Source organism: Lissotriton helveticus, chromosome 6, assembly GCF_964261635.1.
Source record: "Lissotriton helveticus chromosome 6, aLisHel1.1, whole genome shotgun sequence".
Taxonomy (NCBI): domain Eukaryota; kingdom Metazoa; phylum Chordata; class Amphibia; order Caudata; family Salamandridae; genus Lissotriton; species Lissotriton helveticus.
In genome coordinates this window covers 2,119,406,540-2,119,426,663 of record NC_136067.1, presented here as the reverse complement: position 1 = coordinate 2,119,426,663, position 20,124 = coordinate 2,119,406,540, and the positions used below count along the sequence as shown (strand labels likewise).

Here is a 20,124-nt window from a genome sequence, read left to right as displayed (position 1 = left end):
CCTTTGAAGGAGTCTGAGAGAGACACTCTGCGCAAGGACCACCTATCAAAGGAGTCTGAGGCAGACACTCAGAGCAAGGACCACCTTTGAAAGGAGTCTGAGAGAGACACTCTGCGCAAGGACCACCTATCAAAGGAGTCTGAGAGAGACACTCCGAGCAAGGACCACCTATCAAAGGAGTCCGAGAGAGACATTCTGAGCGAGGACCACCTTTGAAGGAGTCTGAGACAGACACTCTCAGCAAGGACCACCTCTCAAAGGAGTCTGGGAGTGACACTCAGAGCAAGGACCACCTTTCAAAGGAGTCTGAGACAGACACTCCAAGCAAGGACCACCTTTGAAAGGAGTCTGAGAGAGACACTCCGAGCAAGCACCACCTTTCAAAGGAGTCTGAGACAGACACTCAAGGCAAGGACCACCTTTCAAAGGAGTCTGAGACAGACACTCCGAGTAAAGACCACCTTTGAAGGAGCCAGAGACAAACACTGAGCAAGGACCACCTTTCAACGTGTCTGAAAGAGACACTCTGAGCAAGGACCACCTTTCAAGATGTCTGAGAGAGACACTCTGAGCTAGGACCACCTTTCAAAGGAGTCTGAGAGAGACACTCAGAGCAAGGACCACCTTTCAAAGGAGTCTGAGACAGACACTCTGAGAAAGGACCACATTTGAAAGGAGTCTGAGACAGACACTCCGAGCAAGGACCACCTTTGAAAGGAGTCTGAGACAGACACTCTGAGCAAGGACCACCTTTGAAGGAGTCTGAGAGAGACACTCTGAGCAAGGACCACCTTTGAAGGAGTCTGAGAGAGACAGTCAGAGCAAGGACCACCTTTGAAGGAGTCTGAGACAGACACTCTGAGCAAGGACCACCTCTCAAAGGAGTCTGAGAGAGACACTCAGAGCAAGGACCACCTCTCAAAGGAGTCTGAGAGAGACACTACGAGCAAGGACCACCTTTGAAAGGAGTCTGAGACAGACACTCAGAGCAAGGACCACCTTTGAAGGAGTCTGAGAGAGACACTCTGAGCAAGGACCACCTTTGAAGGAGTCTGAGAGAGACAGTCAGAGCAAGGACCACCTTTGAAGGAGTCTGAGACAGACACTCTGAGCAAGGACCACCTTTCACAGGAGTCTGAGAGAGACAGTCAGAGCAAGGACCACCTTTGAAAGAGTCTGAGAGAGACACTCTGAGCAAGGACCACCTTTGAAAGGAGTCTGAGAGAGACACTCAGAGCAAGGACCACCTTTGAAATGAGTCTGAGACAGACACTCCGAGCAAGGACCACCTCTCAAAGGAGTCTGAGACAGACACTCGGAGCAAGGACCACCTTTAAAGGAGTCTGAGACAGACACTCTGAGCAAGGACCACCTTTCAAAGGAGTCTGAGAGAGACACTCAGAGCAAGGACCACCTTTGAAAGGAGTCTCAGAGAGACACTGAGCAAGGACCACCTTTGAAAGGAGTCTGAGAGAGACACTGAGCAAGGACAACCTTTCAAAGGAGTCTGAGAGAGACACTCAGAGCAAGGACCACCTTTCAAAGGAGTCTGAGAGAGACACTACGAGCAAGGACCACCTTTCAAAGGAGTCTGAGAGAGACACTCTGAGCAAGGACCACCTTTGAAAAGAGTCTGAGAGAGACACTACGAGCAAGGACCACCTTTCAAAGGAGTCTGAGAGAGACACTCTGAGCGAGGACCACCTTTCAAAGGAGGTTGAGAGAGACACTCAGAGCAAGGACCACCTCTCAAAGGAGTCTGAGACAGACACTCTGAGCAAGGACCACCTTTCAAAGGAGTCTGAGACAGACACTTTCAGCAAGGACCACCTTTGAAAAGAGTCTGAGAGAGACACTACGAGCAAGGAGCAGCTTTCAAAGGAGTTTGAGAGAGACACTCTGAGCAAGGACCACCTTTCAAAGGAGTCTGAGACAGACACTCTCAGCAAGGACCACCTTTCAAAGGAGTCTGAGAGAGACACTCAGAGCAAGGACCACCTCTCAAAGGAGTCTGAGAGAGACACTCTGAGCAAGGACCACCTTTCAAAGGAGTCTGAGAGAGACACTCAGAGCAAGGACCACCTCTCAAAGGAGTCTGAGAGAGACACTCTGAGCAAGGACCACCTTTGAAAGGAGTCTGAGAGAGACACTCTGAGCAAGGACCACCTTTGAAAGGAGTCTGAGACAGACACTCTGAGCAAGGACCGCCTTTGAAGGAGTCTGAGACAGACACTCCGAGCAAGGACCACCTTTCAAAGGAGTCTGAGACAGACACTCTGAGCAAGGACCGCCTTTGAAGGAGTCTGAGACAGACACTCTGAGCAAGGACCACCTTTCAAAGGAGTCTGAGAGAGAAACTCCGAGCAAGGACCACCTTTGAAAGGAGTCTGAGACAGACACTCCGAGCAAGGACCACCTTTCAAAGGAGTCCGAGAGAGATACTCCGAGCAAGGACAACCTTTCAAGGAGTCTGAGAGAGACACTCTGAGCTAGGACCACCTTTCAAAGGAGTCTGAGAGAGACACTCAGAGCAAGGACCACCTTTCAAAGGAGTCTGAGACAGACACTCTGAGAAAGGACCACATTTGAAAGGAGTCTGAGACAGACACTCCGAGCAAGGACCACCTTTGAAAGGAGTCTGAGACAGACACTCTGAGCAAGGACCACCTTTGAAGGAGTCTGAGAGAGACACTCTGAGCAAGGACCACCTTTGAAGGAGTCTGAGAGAGACAGTCAGAGCAAGGACCACCTTTGAAGGAGTCTGAGACAGACACTCTGAGCAAGGACCACCTCTCAAAGGAGTCTGAGAGAGACACTCAGAGCAAGGACCACCTCTCAAAGGAGTCTGAGAGAGACACTACGAGCAAGGACCACCTTTGAAAGGAGTCTGAGACAGACACTCAGAGCAAGGACCACCTTTGAAGGAGTCTGAGAGAGACACTCTGAGCAAGGACCACCTTTGAAGGAGTCTGAGAGAGACAGTCAGAGCAAGGACCACCTTTGAAGGAGTCTGAGACAGACACTCTGAGCAAGGACCACCTTTCACAGGAGTCTGAGAGAGACAGTCAGAGCAAGGACCACCTTTGAAAGAGTCTGAGAGAGACACTCTGAGCAAGGACCACCTTTGAAAGGAGTCTGAGAGAGACACTCAGAGCAAGGACCACCTTTGAAATGAGTCTGAGACAGACACTCCGAGCAAGGACCACCTCTCAAAGGAGTCTGAGACAGACACTCGGAGCAAGGACCACCTTTAAAGGAGTCTGAGACAGACACTCTGAGCAAGGACCACCTTTCAAAGGAGTCTGAGAGAGACACTCAGAGCAAGGACCACCTTTGAAAGGAGTCTCAGAGAGACACTGAGCAAGGACCACCTTTGAAAGGAGTCTGAGAGAGACACTGAGCAAGGACAACCTTTCAAAGGAGTCTGAGAGAGACACTCAGAGCAAGGACCACCTTTCAAAGGAGTCTGAGAGAGACACTACGAGCAAGGACCACCTTTCAAAGGAGTCTGAGAGAGACACTCTGAGCAAGGACCACCTTTGAAAAGAGTCTGAGAGAGACACTACGAGCAAGGACCACCTTTCAAAGGAGTCTGAGAGAGACACTCTGAGCGAGGACCACCTTTCAAAGGAGGTTGAGAGAGACACTCAGAGCAAGGACCACCTCTCAAAGGAGTCTGAGACAGACACTCTGAGCAAGGACCACCTTTCAAAGGAGTCTGAGACAGACACTTTCAGCAAGGACCACCTTTGAAAAGAGTCTGAGAGAGACACTACGAGCAAGGAGCAGCTTTCAAAGGAGTTTGAGAGAGACACTCTGAGCAAGGACCACCTTTCAAAGGAGTCTGAGACAGACACTCTCAGCAAGGACCACCTTTCAAAGGAGTCTGAGAGAGACACTCAGAGCAAGGACCACCTCTCAAAGGAGTCTGAGAGAGACACTCTGAGCAAGGACCACCTTTCAAAGGAGTCTGAGAGAGACACTCAGAGCAAGGACCACCTCTCAAAGGAGTCTGAGAGAGACACTCTGAGCAAGGACCACCTTTGAAAGGAGTCTGAGAGAGACACTCTGAGCAAGGACCACCTTTGAAAGGAGTCTGAGACAGACACTCTGAGCAAGGACCGCCTTTGAAGGAGTCTGAGACAGACACTCCGAGCAAGGACCACCTTTCAAAGGAGTCTGAGACAGACACTCTGAGCAAGGACCGCCTTTGAAGGAGTCTGAGACAGACACTCTGAGCAAGGACCACCTTTCAAAGGAGTCTGAGAGAGAAACTCCGAGCAAGGACCACCTTTGAAAGGAGTCTGAGACAGACACTCCGAGCAAGGACCACCTTTCAAAGGAGTCCGAGAGAGATACTCCGAGCAAGGACAACCTTTCAAGGAGTCTGAGAGAGACACTCTGAGCAAGGACAACCTTTCAAAGGAGCCTGAGACAGACACTCTGAGCAAGGACCACCTTTCAAATGAGTCTGAGACAGACACTCCGAGTAAAGACCACCTTTGAAGGAGCCAGAGACAGACACTGAGCAAGGACCACCTTTGAAAGGAGTCGGAGAGCGACACTATGAGCAAAGATCACCTATCAAAGAAGTCTGAGAGAGATACTTTGAGGAAGGACCACCTGTCAAAGGAGTCTGAGACAGATACTCGGAGCAAGGACCACCTTTCAAAAGAATCTCAGACAGAGACTCCGAGCAAGGACCACCTTTCCAGACATAAGCAGGTAGTTTGCTTGGATCAGTGGACTCGTATTAGATCTACATCATGGTTTTATTCCTTGAGGAAGTACTTTCATTTATACACCAGACATTTTGGCTTTCCAAAGCTACTCACATATCTTTCCTGGTCACTCCCATGCTCTGGTACGATTCGTCTGGTGCCACCTGCCAGACCTCTTAAATATGCTGCTTCCTTGCTAGGACTCATATCAGCTTTGCTGCTGAATACATCATAAATGTCTTTTTTCATCCACAGGTTCACAGATGTAGGTTCAGTGGTCATAGTGTGGTTATGCATTTGTTACAAACTTGACCAAATGGAATATTAACAAGAGGCTGCTGAAGAGACAGGGTGCACATGGGCTACTACTGGCTATAACGTGAGTAACTCTACCTGAGGGAGGTTTACTGGGGGTAAAAAGCTCTGAAAGAAAAGGAGGGTGTGACAGATGAGGAAATGGAGGTCAGACCTATGGGGTAAAGAAAACAGCCTGTTAAAAACAACAATGGAGTAAAATGGGGTCAAAGAAAAATGGTAAGGCAGCCAAACAATGAAGGGATATGGCTCAATGACAGGGAGGATGAGCCTGAGGATGTATAGACGGGGCTTAGAACCTGTGGATGTATAGAAAAGGTGTTAGCGCCTGAGGATATATAGAAAGGGGTTAGAGCCTGAGGATGTATAGAAAGGGGTTAGAGCCTGAGGATGTGTAGAACGGGTTTAGAGCCTGAGAATGTATAGAAAGGGGTTACAGCCTGAGGATGTATAGAAAGGGTTTAGAGCCTGAGGATGTAAAGAAAGGGGTTAGAGCCTGAGGATGTAAAGAAAGTTGTTAGAGCCTGAGGATGTATAAAAATAGTTTGGAGCCTGAGGGTGTAAACAAAGGGTTTGGAACCTTAGGATGTATAGAAAGGGTTTAGAGCCTGAGGATGTATACAGAGGGTTTAGAGCCTGAGGATGTATAGAAAGGGTTTAGAGCCTGGGAATGTATAGAAAGTTGTTACAGCCTGAGGATGTATAGAAAGGGGATAGAGCCTGAGGATGTAAAGAAAGATGTTAGAGCCTGAGGATGTATAAAAACGGGTTGGAGCCTGAGAATGTATAGAAAGGGATTGGAGCCTGAGAATGTATAGAAGGGGTTTAGAGCCTAAGGATGTATAGAAAGGGTTTACAGCCTGATGATGTTTAGAAAGGTTTTAGAGCCTGATGATGTATAGAGTGGGTTTAGAACCTGAGGATGTAAAGAAAGGGTTTAGAACCTGAGGATGTAAAGAAAGGGTTTAGAACCTGAGGATGTAAAGAAGGGGGTTAGAGCCTGAGGATGTATATAACCTGTTTAGAGCCTGAGGATGTATATAACCGGTTTAGAGCCTGAGGATGTAAAGAAATGGTTTAGAGCCTGAGGATGTATATAACCGGTTTAGAGCCTGAGGATGTATATAACCGGTTTAGAACCTGAGGATGTGGTGAAAGGAGTTAGCTCAGGGTCAAAGCTGGATTTTCCTACCCCAGTTTCTGTATTTTGCAGCCCGGATGCTTCAGTCCCTCACACAGCTTTTGCACTCCAGAGTCCCCAATTTCATTATCACTCAGATCCAGGTCAGTGAGAGATGGACTGGTACTGAGAACAGATGAGAGCACCACACAACAGGAATCTGTGAGGGAGCACATCCACAACCTGCAAAAAACAACAGGAATCTGTAAGGGAGCACTTCTACAATCTGAGACAAACAACAGGAATCTGTAAGGGAGCACATCTAAAATCTGAAAAAAACTACAGGAGTTTGTGAGGGAGCACATCATCCTGTGAGAGACAACAGAAGTCTGTGAGGGAGCACATCCACACCCTGCGAAAATCAACAGAAGCCTGTGAGGGAGACAGCCACAACCTGTGAAAAACAACAGAAGCCTGTGAGGGAGACAGCCACACCCTGTGAAAAACAACAGGCCTGTGAGGGAGCACATCCACATCTTGAAAACAAGCATTTACAATGCAATGGTCGCGGCATTGTTAAAGTTAGAGCTATTGGCATTGCTCATGACATTATTTTTATTTATGTTTTTGTTTTTAAAACATATAAATAAATGGCATTGTCATTTACAATGCCAATAGCTTAATCTCTGGCAAATGCGAGACATATTGCATTTGCACCACACAAATTAACAGCTTCAAAACAAATCACATAGAAAACACATCACACACACACATATCACACACACACACACATATCACACACACACACACACATATCACACACACACACACACATATCACACACACACACACACACACACATATCACACACACACACATCACACACACACACACACACACACACACATATCACACACACACACACACACACACACACACACACACACACATATCACACACACACACACACACACACACACACACATATCACACTCACACACACATCACACACACACACATATCACACACACACACTCTCTCTCTCTTTCCTAAAGTTTTGTAAACACAAAGCTTTGGTCATGAAAGATTGTCCTCTCCAGAGGCGAATAAAGGAAACAGAAAGAAAACAAACGTGGAGATGGTGGAAGATAAGGCAGAGGACGCAGCCAGAGAGAAGACGCAAGCCATGGAAAGCATGCATTAGGCTGCCAGACTGGGGTGGATAACAGAGACCGAGGCGAGAACAGAGCTGTGACATTTGCTCGCCCGCTCTGTAAACAAGCCTTCTTCACTCTGCCAGATATTTTCATCTCCATTGATTGCAATGAAATGACTCCCCAAAAACATTCGCTCTCACCCTGCTTCAGAGGAATGGCAAATCAAACCGGCTATTATACCCGAACAGTTTTCTTTCGAAATATCGATGTCTCCACTTGTGCAGCTGGGAAAGGGGGAAGAACCTAGTTTTGATTTTCAAGTGAAAATAAACACACTCAAAAAACAATGCTTATCTCCCGGGTGGACCAGGTTAACCATTTTAAGAGTATTGTAGCGGTGTGGCCACAAGTGCGCTTTCGCCCGTTATTACAAATAACTCTGTAAGCCATCTGGTGGTGCCTAATTATGCCTCACTGGGGCGTTAAATTGCTTGTTATTTCATTATAGCTGTGTGAAGAAAAAAAGGTAGCACAGAAAGCAGTAAAGAAAAAAAAGAAACTTGCTCACATTGATTTAAAAACAGATGGAAGGAGAAGGGAATTTTTCAATTCTAGAAAAATGAATGGTAGAATATTCCGCAGTGGGAGGTTACGCAGTGGGCCCGCACGCACGCGTGATACCATTGCGTCAGGCCGGTGAACACACCCAGTGCGCAACATGTCAGAATCTTTTACTCCTAAACCTGACTAAACCATTACATATCTTAAACCGTAGCCTCGTGCGACTGACGCGAGCAGTCAATAGTAACAAAACATATGTCTGAGGGAATAACAGGAATGCATGAAGGCTGAGCTGCAAAAATAAACAAAGATTTGTGATGAGGCACAATGACATGAATGAAATAGCTAATCACACAATGGAGTGCCGAGCTCAGAAAACGTTGATTAAAGCCTGGTGGAAATTCGCAGTTCCAATGTTTACAATTGGAGGGGTAAAGTTTCAGAATGGACTGCAGGCGCCGAAGAGCTGAATAGCCCAATTACAGCCACACGAAAAGGGGACATTATTGTTTTAAAATCGACTGCCTGTTCGCTCTTTCACTTTCTTGGTACCCCAAAATGTGGGTTTGTTGGTTAGTGCCTGGAGAGAGGCTTCTATCTTGTGTAAGCTAGGAAAGGGGAACAGCGCCCGGACCGTTCCCCGAAGCCCTCTTGTAAAGCCCGCCCTGTCTCCCTTCGTGGTTCTGGCCGCAAGTTGAGCCTGCTTTGCAGAGCACACCAGAAAGGACCCGCCATTACGGAAATCTGAGGACAACTAGCTCGTTCGTACCCCCGACGCTCGCCCTTTCCTTGTGACAGAGTTTCTGTGGAGGTTGGCGAAATGTTGGATACATTAGGTAGGAATGTACACCTGATGCGCCCTCTTCCAAAAGGCACATCCAGAGAAGACATCTGCGCGATTTTACAAGCGAGTGTTTTAGAAGGAATTTACATAATTCCTTCTTTAGACCAATTCAAGTTAATTCTAGCAGACGCACTTCTGCGAACGTTTTTTTAATTTAACGATCAGGTCCACAAATCACTGCTCCACTGCCCCACTGCACCACGCCATGAACACCATCACGTTTTTTCGAGGCAAAGCAGAAATGCCTCGGAGAAACGCGCCGACATTTTCCGACTGGGGGGCGTGTTTTTTTGCTGAGTGACGGATGACATTACTGATTAAAATATGCAAAAAAACACGCCCCTGAATCCGCTCAAGCCGGGGCCAGAACCGAGTGACGCCCCTCTCCTCGAATGGCTGGCCAGCATTTACGAGGCCAGCCAATGGAGAAGAGGGGCGGGTTCAAGCCCCCATACTACACAACATAAAATCTTCGGCTCCGCCCACTGCTTACGCAGTGCGACGGTAGCCTCGACCTAAAAACAACAGGAGTCTGTGAGGGAGCACATACACATAGTGTGAGACAACAGGAGTCTGTGAGGGAAAAACATACACATCCTCTGATAGACAACAGAAAAATAACAGGAGTCTGTGAGGGAGCACATCATCCTTTGAGAGACAATAGAAGTCTGTGAGGGAGCACATACACATCATGTGACAGACAACAGGAGCCTGTGAGGGAGAACATACACATCCTGTGACAGACAAGAGGAGTCTGTGAGGGAGAACATACACATCCTGTGAGAGTCAACTAAAAAATAACAGGAGTCTGTGAGGGAGCACATCATCCTTTGAGAGACAATAGAAGTCTGTGAGGGAGCACATCCACATCCTGAGAAAAACAACAGGAGTCTGTGAGGGAGCACATACACATCCTGTGACAGACAACAGGAGTCTGTGAGGGAGAACATAGACATCCTGTGAGAGACAATAGAAGTCTGTGAGGGAGCACATCCACACCCTGCGAAAAACAACAGGAGTCTGTGAGGGAGACATCCACAACCTGCAAAAACAACAGGCCTTTGAGGGAGCACATACACATCCTGTGACAGACAACAGGGGACTGTGAGGGAGAACAGACACATCCTGTGAGAGACATCAGGAGTCTGTGAGGGAAAAACATACACATCCTGTGATAGACAACAGGAGTCTGTGAGGGAGCACATACACATCCTGTGAGAGACAATAAGATATGCTAAAACACCAGGAGTCTGTGAGGGAGCACATTCATATCATGTGATTTAAAAGGATCTGTGAAGGAGCGCATCAACATCTTGCAACTGGCAATAGCTCCCTTTGAGGGAGCACACACATCCGTGGAGAGACAACAGGCCTGTGCGGGAGCACATCCACAACCTGCAAAAACAAAAGGAGTGTATGAGGGAGCATATTCACATCCCATGAGAGAGAACATGCCTCTGTGAGGGAGCACACACACATCCTAGTTGAGACAACAGGAGTCTATGAGGGCGAACATCCACAACCTGCAAAAACAACAGGCCTGCGAGGGAGCACATCCACATCCTGAGACAAACAACGGGAGTCTGTGAGAGAGGTTGTTGAACTTCCCTGTAAAGGTGTTGAGCAGTGTTCCCGCTGTGTATAATTAAAAAATGGTCTCAAAGTATTGGTCTTATGTAGAAAATGGTGGCCATAATGCGGATAACAGAATAAGTCTGCCTAATTAGCCGAATTCAAATGCAAATCTTCAGTGTCAAAAGCAGCATAATATTTTAAATCAGAGAACAATGAATGAACGGCATGAACATCTCAATCATCAGAGTGTATGTCGGGCGAGACCATATCTCACAAGGAAACTCGAAAGACATATGGAACGTTTAAGAGTTCCATTGCGCCATAGATATCACATGTTACTTTATCCCAAATAATGCCATCAGCAACAGAGAATGCAAATTATTGACAAGGGCTTGGTCTCTTTCATGACTTGAAACAATGTGTGAGGGGCCAGAACTCCGTCAACAAAGTTCACAGCAGAGCGTTCAGGTAAGTAATGGCCATTAATCAAAAGGAAAAAACACAGTCACAAACCCAATCCACATAAAAAGGAATATCAGCATCAGCACCATCCAGATGTAGGTCCATGAAGGGACTAGGTATGTTTGCTGGAACCAGGAGAAGAAGAGACTATTACGTGTAGGGTACTCTGTCACAGAAGATGTTGAGGAAGATGTGTCAGAGGATAAACTCATGCAGTTCATATAATAACCACTCGACCCCAGCTGAAACAACGGAGGATGCGAATCATCGAATGTCTCCGCGATGGTACTCTCAGGAATGTCAATTACGATTTCAACTAGTACAGAATCATACTCAATATCCGCAGATGTGGATATAGAAGGAACAACAGGCTTCAATTCTATTGAAGATGCCAACTCCTCCTTGGTTTGTTGGGTAGTTGATGACGAAGCCGTAAGATTAATTGAAACATCACAGCAGGGAATGATTGGAGGCATACTGTTCAGTATCAGCCATAGGGTGTAACTTGACATGTGCAATCGAAATGTAACAATTCTCCTTATGACCAGGTAAAAGAAGTAAGATCACAGCACGGGTGCCTTTGAACTCTAAGGACTCTGACGGGTGCACGGTAGGATGCTGCAAATACTTTTTTGTTCTCCACCTTTTCTCAGACCAGATCACCAATTTTAGGAAGCCAGCCAGAAACAGGAATCAGCACTGCCGGATCTGTGGAAGAAGGCAAATGGGCTTTCGCTTGTGTATCAGGAACATTTGGTAGATCCTGTAGCACAGCATAATGTTTATCTATGTCAAAGGTTGCAGCAGCCACCGCAATGTTTAGACCATCAAGGTCTGGCACAAACATTTTAATGCCAAAGAGCATTTTGTATGGGGTCCGCCCACCCAGAGATCTTCTAGGAAGATTATTAAGTGCACGCTGGACTCCATAAAGATGAGTTACCCAACCCCTGCCTGTACCTAAGACTCTAGCTGTCAAAGATTGCTTTAAGTCACGGTTCATTCGCTCCACAACTGAATTGCCCTCAGGCCGGTATGGAGATGAAAATTGCACCTGCACCCCCAGCAACTTAATCGCATTCCGGTATGCCGTAGAGGCAAACGCAGGACCTTGGTCAGAATGGAAGATGCCACAAGCAAACGTCCAGACAAAGGCACACAAATCTTTAATGACAGTTAGAGCGTCAGCACAATTTTGCGGCCAACCCCAAAGGAATCTCGTGCAAAAATCCACTGCAACCAAAATATGTTTAAATGTTGAGTCAGAAGTCAAAGTACCACAGTGATCAAGATAAATGCAGCCGATCGGCTTATTGGAGATATAAAGCTGTATATGGTGTGGACGTGCAACAGGAGAAGATTTAGTTTGTTGACAAATGTCACTAGAAAGAACATATTTATGAGCCCAGAAACGTTGCTGTTAAAGAGAAACTGTCACTGAGCACTCATGTGCTGAAGCCACCCCTTCATGAGCGGTAACAATCAAAGAAATTCTGCGGTCCTCGTTGGGAATTAGCCGATCCCCAACAGACAGGATAGTTGCAAAAGGAACTTGCTCAGAAGACAAGTGAGTGGTATGAATAACGAGAAGGGAAACCCTGTGGAGGATCCGTTCACTCGTTTGTCTCAGCAATAGCTACCATAATATCATCACGTTTAGTCATTGACCTAGTGACTGCTGCTACTGAACATGTGGCTTCTGCTGATTTGGCTGCCTCATCAGCCAAAGAATTACCAACAGCGTGTGCTCCCACATGTTGATGGCCCAAAGTATGATTGACATCCGTCAGTGGCAAGTGCTCCTTAAGAGCGGCCAATATAACCCAACGCATTTTATGCTTAATTGTGCTACCTTTAGAATCACGAAAATTGTTTTGTGTCCTGAGGAATAAGTTGTCATTAAAGAATTGTGTGCAGTAAAAAGAATCACTCACTACAAGGGTAGGAACTTCAGGATCAGTAAATTCAAGCACTAAAACCAATGCACGCAGCTGCGCTAACTGAGCCGTGCAGTCACAAAGAGACTTTGTGTGCACCAAAGAAGATTGAAAGTCCCTCTCAACAAAGTTTCCCACCACTATTGCACAAGAGATCGAATAAGCATGTGTTGAACCAATGGGCAGCTGTGCAGATAGTGAAGTAGTGTGGCTCACTGGTTAGAGGCGGCAGACCCGAGAGCAGAGGACGGCCCGGGACCAGGGTTCGATTCCCGGCACGGCAGGTTTCTGGACCAGGGTCAGCGGACTCGATAATTCTCTCGCCTCGGTGCCCACTCTGATCAGCGATCACACTCGGCAACTCTGGGCATTAGCTTGCCTCATCTTCACTAACGGCCCCACCAGACCGCCCGGGATGCCTGGTCTCACCCTGGAGATACCCATTAAGGGACCATCTCTCAGGGAAGCCAGGAAGGGTTTCGCAGCGGTCGAAGCGCCTTGGGACCCTACGGGTAAGTAGTGCGCTATATAAATGCCTATACATACACAGATCCATCAGTATAAATGACACATTAGTACTGATCATGAGGAAGTAACGATAAAGAGGAGGATGAACATGTTCGTCCCCGTAAAAACTCCTCTGTCTGTAAAGACGGGTCGAAAATAAAGTTGACATCAGCCGACGTCAACAAGCTAGCTAATTATATCTACAGTGGATGCAAGGCTTTCGAATTTCGAACCCTAGCTTTCATACGTGCTTCCAAAGCAGGTACAGGCGAGACCATTAGAATGGGTTTACTTTGAGCCAGAGAGCGTTCTTAAAGAATCACCATCTGGACTACTGTCCATATTTTTTTGGTAGGAGAGAAACTCATCTCAGCTGAAGTGTACAAATGCGATTTGTAAGCAATGGGGACCACGTCCCCTACACTGAACGTCAAGTAGGTGAAACCTAAAGCTCCAAGTACAATCCTTATGACAAAATTGGTAGTATTATCTTGTGTTAATAAGAAGTTAGTCACAAGCAGATCAGACTGCAGAGACTGGCGAATCACGGTATGTTCTGGAAGCCAACCTTAAGCTGAGAAAGAAGGATCTATCAATGTGTAAAGTGGTTTGATACATTGGCCGTACTCAGGAATGTAGAAGGAGGTTGCAAATGAGCACATTTCTCCAAAAGTGGGGGGCCAACCCCTACCTTCATTGTTGAGCTCATAACCCAGAAAAAGAATGGCCAAACACGCAATATGCGACTTAGCAAAGTTGAATTCTCAACCCCAGTCTTCAAAGGACATTATGATGCGGTCCACACGCACAAGATGCGGTATTAAATTATCATCCATCAAATAGATTTATCACATCAGAAATAATAATCGCCATCTGCTGCTGCCTATCAACGTCTGCCACCATCGAAAGGAGTTGACGAACTTGCAAGCTAACTATTTCACCTTTGAAATTGGTCAGATTCATATCGGAGACAGTAGGGAACATGCCCACTAATCTCATCCCAAATTTCAGGGCTGGTCCAGCCCAGTGTTCATCTTGAACCTTTTTGAGAATGCTCGGTAGAACGCTCATGAAGGGGGTGCCAAAGCACAGTGTATACACCGCAGCAAACACGGTCCACCTGGTGGTGCCATTAACCAAAGTGGAAACGATACCACTGGGTAAACTCATTGTAAGGATTCAGTGTTTTTCCACAGGTATAGTATGGGGAAACAGCCTCGAGTTGCTCAAATTTTTTTGCCAGCCAGTAAGGGAAATGATGCCATTTCTGAGGACACTTGCCCGTCACCGAATTAATCATGATGGGACTAATGACAAGACCACCACCATGTCTAGGTGGTTGTGAAGCGGCTCCAGATGGAGCCACTTGAATATTACGAGGCATTAACTGTATGACAGCTCTATGTATATGAATCAACGTTGTATGAAATTGACATAGATCTGTGAGAGTAACATTAAGATCATTTGGATGTGGCGTAAGACCAGCCAAAACTGGTCATGTGGCCCCATCGACTGATAAGGAGCCTAAACGGACCACAGAAACAGGGTGAGGATGGGCGCCATTAAACCATATGGTATGCTCCCAGGCTGTCAATGGAACTTCAAGTAATCGATAAGGATGATAATTCTGTGGAATTGCAGCTGCTGTATAACTATGGATCAAATGATCATTTACATCCACTGCTGGAAATATAACCCAAGAATAGAAAACTTTGAAGTGGTAAACTGCGTCTGCCTCGACGACAAAGATAATAGTAGTCCCCGCATTAGGGACTCCATGTTGAGTCAAATGGGCTGTGACCACAGTACGGTTATGAGCTGCAATAGCGACTGCCATTATAACAATGAAAAGGATAAACCAGTAGAACGGTAGCGCAAAACCGGGTTGAGAGAAAGGAACAAAACCTTTTAAATCTCAAGCTTGAAAAGACTATAAAACACAAATAAAGGAAGCTCAGCCCTCACACCACGGATGTCTCCGGAAACCTTTGTGAAGGAATGTTGACAAGTACAAGTGCTATTCAAATAAGTACCAGACCAATCGATGGTGGCGCTATGTTGCATGGATTCTTTACAAACACACAACTATGCACTGGAATATGGGACCTTGGTGTATAGGGACTGGGTCTTCCTACCACCTTAGTACCCACGAGCCCAGCTATAGTGTCTCACTTGCGCTCCTACACAATTCCCAGAGAAACAAATGATTAGACCCACCAGAACACAACACTCCCAGATCTCTCAGGAATCGCTGTAAAAAGACACACCCTTTTGCTCGCACTGTTGTACTTGTCCACAATAAGATCTGACAGAGACACGAAAAGGTTTAAAATATTTATTTTAACTAAAGTTCCCTAACATGCAGTATACAAGCCACAACAAGTAGGAAAATGCATAATACAAATATAGTCAGCATAGCAGCTAGTCCATACATCGTGTAGGGAGATGTCATCATAAGAAAGACAATGGAGAAAAGACTATAGTGACTAACCTCCCTCCCCTTGCTAAGAAGAAGTATTATTTTATAATAGAAGATCTCTGGGCTTTTTCAGCAGACCCCACTCCTTAACGTATCAATGGTGTGTCTCACCTATTTATGTATTCCAATAAGACCAGAGTTTGTTTGTTCAAACAACAGCTGCATCTGTATGTTTTGTCTAAGGGCTAAGGCCTGACCAGAGCAGAATAAATATTGGCATTGTTGTTCGACATTGCACATAATGTTCAGTCAAAATTCCAGGAACATGCAAAGAGCGAACACAGCGATGAGTTCCCATGTGAAAGCAGTCAGTAAAATATTGCAAAAATAAAGATGCTTCGTGACGTGCGTAAAAGCAGCAGGCGATGCTTCAAAGTGCTCATGGTAACTTAACTTAGTTAAAAACGACAATATCCCCATGGGCCACGTGACAAGGAGTCTGTGAGCGAGCACATCTACAACTTGCAAAAACAGCAAAAACAGCAGCCTGTGAGAGAGCACATACACATCCGGTGAGAGACAACTAGAGTCTGTGAGAAAGCACATACACATCATGTGAGAGACAACTGGAGTCTGTGAGGGAGCATGTAAACATCCTGTGAGACAACAGAGTCTGTGAGGGAGCACATACACATACTGTCAGAGTCAACAGGAGTCTGTGAGGGAGCACATACACCTCCCGTGAGAGAACAGGAGTCCGTGAGGGAGCACATCAACATCATGTGAGAGACAACAGGAGTCTGTGAGGGCGCACATAAATATCCTGTGGGAGACAACAGCAGTCTGTGAGGGAGCAGATACACATCCTGTGAGAGACAATAGGAGTCTGTGAGGGAGCACATACACATCCTGTGAGAGACAATAGGAGTCTGTGAGGGAGCACATACACATCCTGTGAGAGACAACAGGAATCCATGAGGGAGCACATACAGATCCTGTGAGAGACAACAGGAGTCTGTGAGGGAGCACATACACATCCAGTAAGAGACAACAGGCCTGTGCGGGAGCACATCCACAACCTGCAAAAACAAAAGGAGTGTATAAGGGAGCACATACACATCCTGTGAGAGACTTCAGGAGTCTGTGCGGGAGCACATACATGACCTACAAATCCACAAATATAAAGGAAGAGCCTCCCCATCTTACCTTAGGAAATGTTGGGACCTGCATCAGACGAAGGTTATTAGACGTGAGCGATCTGCATTGCTTATAATGGAGGAGTCTGTTTCTCAGATAAGAAGGGTCTTCACCTGCGAAAGCTGCTAATGCCAGAGTCAGGGCTTTAAATCAAACGCGTCTAGTAACAGGCAGCCAGTGTAGCAAAATAGACTGATGCAGAGGAACCCTCTGGATAAGTCTTGCTGCTGCCTTTTGAATGATCTGAAGTCTTCAAATTAGAAAAGCAGGAACGCCCAAATAGAGAATCTTAGCATCGTCCATGTGGCAGGTCACCAAGGTGTGAACCACGGCTCTTAGCAGAGCCTCGGGTCCCAGGTGCAGCAGCTTCTTTAATGCTTTAAGTTGAGTGATACAGACAGATGATGCAAGCTTAATTTTAGTATAAAAGAAAGGGTCACTTCACATTCCAGTCTCAAACTTCTAGCAGAAGAGTCAGGAGCATTCTACAAGACCAAGATGTAATCTGCAGTCTCAAGGAGAGATGATGCTGCAGTTGGAGTCCATGATGTAAGTGTTTCACTATCCCTCTCATCAAACAACCTGTTAGGAACTTTGGAAGGGGTTCTTTTCGTCTTAGGTTTGTGCGGTGGTTGATGTTCTTCTATGTCACGCGGCAGATCTGTAGGATGAAGCTGTGAAGGAGGACGCGGGACCACCGATGGAGTAAGTGGCCTTGGAGACCAACAGGGAGAAGGACCCTCTTCTGGATCAGTCTGGAGAACAAAACTGCTTTTGTAGAGGGCAGCGGAGGTATCTGTAGAGGCACTACTGCGGCTTCAAGTTGGTCTTCTATCAGAGTCTTGAAGGACGTTGGCCCAAAAGCATGAGGGTTGCAGCTGGTGTAGGAGACAGTCAGTCATTTTGCAGAAGTACTCCCTGGTGAATGAGTCGATGAGTCTCAATGTCAATCAGTGTGGCTCATGTGATGTCTTCTCTGTTTTTAAGAGTTTTTGGACACTATGGATGAAAACTCAGACTTTTGATGGAGTGAGAAGCTGAGAGACCAACCGCAGACTATTGGTGGGGGCAGAAGAGGCACTTAACAAAAAGTGAAGGCATTGCGACTGCAATAGTTGACCGAAAAAGCCAAAGAAAGCTTTCAAAAGCTTGTCTGAGATGGGAGATGTGAATTTCTATTAGAAAATCTGCAGAGCAGTGGGGTCGAAAAAACAAGTGTTCCAAGATTCAAGTCTCACGAACCAGGAAAAGAACTCCTTGAAGCAGCTGCCGCTAGTGGGTATCAGAGGATGCGGAAGCCCTTGAGTCCTAAGGTCTCAGGACCCTCTTCAGTTATGTCAGTGAGAAGCAGACCTGGGTGCCTTTTTCTTCCTTTTTTCAAATAATTAATGCAGTGTGCTACTTCCAGGTGCTGCAATGCAGTTTTATAGGAGTTATTTTCTCTTCATCATTGTGAACAGAGCTAAAAATGTGGAAAAACTTGCCTTTGATAGAGACAGTGGGGAACTTGTAGAAATGCTGAACTGTTCACCTTCTCCCACATTCATGGATTTAAAGTCTTCTGGGGCCCCCTCCATGCAGTGGGGAATGATGCCAAAGTGTATCACTTCATTGAAGATCCCTACGATGCAGAACAAGGACTATGGGTAAGTAACCGTCCTCACTCTACTCTAGGGCTGGACTGGCCACGCGGTCACCCGGGCACGTTCCCTGTCTGCTGCAGGATTAGGGCTGCTCTCAGAGCAGGATGGCACACACAAACACACACACACACATACTACTGGTATGCTCTACTACCACTTTGAGGCACACAAACACACATTGAAAGAACAACCATAAGTGTGTGTGTAAGCCTACGGTGACCCACACGCTCTTTGGAGCTGGGCAGCAAAGTTGTAGAAGTCAGCACCAAGGATGCACTAGAAACAGCTATGCCAGCAGCCATGTCATCCCCTACTTACTCAAGAGTCTGTAACCTGCAGGCCGGATGCTTCAACCCTTCGCACAGCTGTCGCACTGATGGACCCTGCAGTGAATTTCCACCCAGGTTCAGCGCCGTGAGGGACGATGATGTGCCAAGCATGGAGGACAAATCTGCGAAGGAGGACCCTGTGAGGGAGCAGCTCCTGAGCCTGTGGGAGGAGGACACACAGAGTTATGGCAGGTGGCCAGCATGAGATTAGTAGTACATTCCATCCATAAGTTACCAACCAGCAGTCTCAGATCAGCAAACTCCCACCCCGTCTTCCAACCACAATCAAACACATGTTTAAGACATTGGTGTATAAAGTATCAGGGTTTCGGATTAGTGATTCTTATCCTGAGGTCCGCCCACCCGGGGGTCCACTAAGCCTACACCGCGACTACTTAGAACATTAAATAATAATAACAGATAAATAAAGTAAATAATAATAATACAATGTAAAAAATAAAATTTTAAGACGTTCTGGTAATGTGAAGGAATTTGAAATTTTAGGCTTAAAAATAAGTTAGTATCCTCAGACTGATTCGTGAGAGCAGTGCAAGTGCATCAAATGGAATATAGTATGGACGTTGAAGGGCCTCAAACTTAGAAAAGCTCTAACCTTCCTATTAAAATGTATTTTTTTAATATGAGTTTCCGGCTATTTCATCATTTTGTATATTTGTTTGACAAATGCTTGTTTATTGCTGTATTTGTTGTGCATTGTTTTGCGGTTCAAATCATTAAAAATGCTTAGGCCGGGGTCCCCGGCTTTCAGTAATGACTCATTGGGGTCCCCGGGTCCCAATTGTGATCTAGTGGGGATCCCTGGGTTCCAATAATGATTCCGTGGGGGTCCCGGGTTTCCAAAAATTATTAAGTAAGGTTCCCTGGTTTCCAATAATGTTCCACAGAAGTCACAAGGTTAAGAACCACTGTTTTAGATAATTTGTTTCTTTGTCTGTGGGGGAGACATACATTCTCTCCCAACGTCACCATGCCACTACCGTTTCCTTTATATTTTAGGTCTACCTACCATCCTCTCTAGCAGTCTGCGAAACACGTCAACACAACAAACAATAATTTACCTACTATGTAGTAAGAGGGCCAGCGCCCCCTCCAGGCTGAAGTGCACCAGATTGTGCGGTAACTCCCCTCAGTTAAGATGGCGACAGTTAAGTTTGGTCTCGCTGCAGTTACATCTCCCAGCTACTCACTGATAACACTGTCAAAGCCAATAGGTCTATCTTTAAACTGCAGATCTGCATTCGATCACAGATCTTGTTTTGAAACAGATAGGAATACTCACGCGGCCGCCACGCCACTACCCTTCCCCTTATGTTTCT

The 20,124-nt window shown here is 46.3% G+C and overlaps 1 protein-coding gene across 7 annotated transcripts in view; it reads right to left on the bottom strand.

The window, feature by feature from the left end:
* The window catches only part of LOC144764093 (NACHT, LRR and PYD domains-containing protein 12-like), a 324,393-nt gene that overhangs the window by 145,611 nt on the left and 158,658 nt on the right, over nucleotides 1–20,124 (bottom strand). For all 7 annotated transcript variants that reach the window (XM_078650252.1, XM_078650255.1, XM_078650253.1 and 4 more), the window contains 2 exons: nucleotides 18,777–18,947; nucleotides 6,229–6,399 (listed from right to left, as the gene is read on the bottom strand). In XM_078650252.1, coding sequence (XP_078506378.1) covers nucleotides 6,229–6,399; nucleotides 18,777–18,947 — 342 coding nt within the window. The remainder of the gene's footprint in view (nucleotides 1–6,228; nucleotides 6,400–18,776; nucleotides 18,948–20,124) is intronic.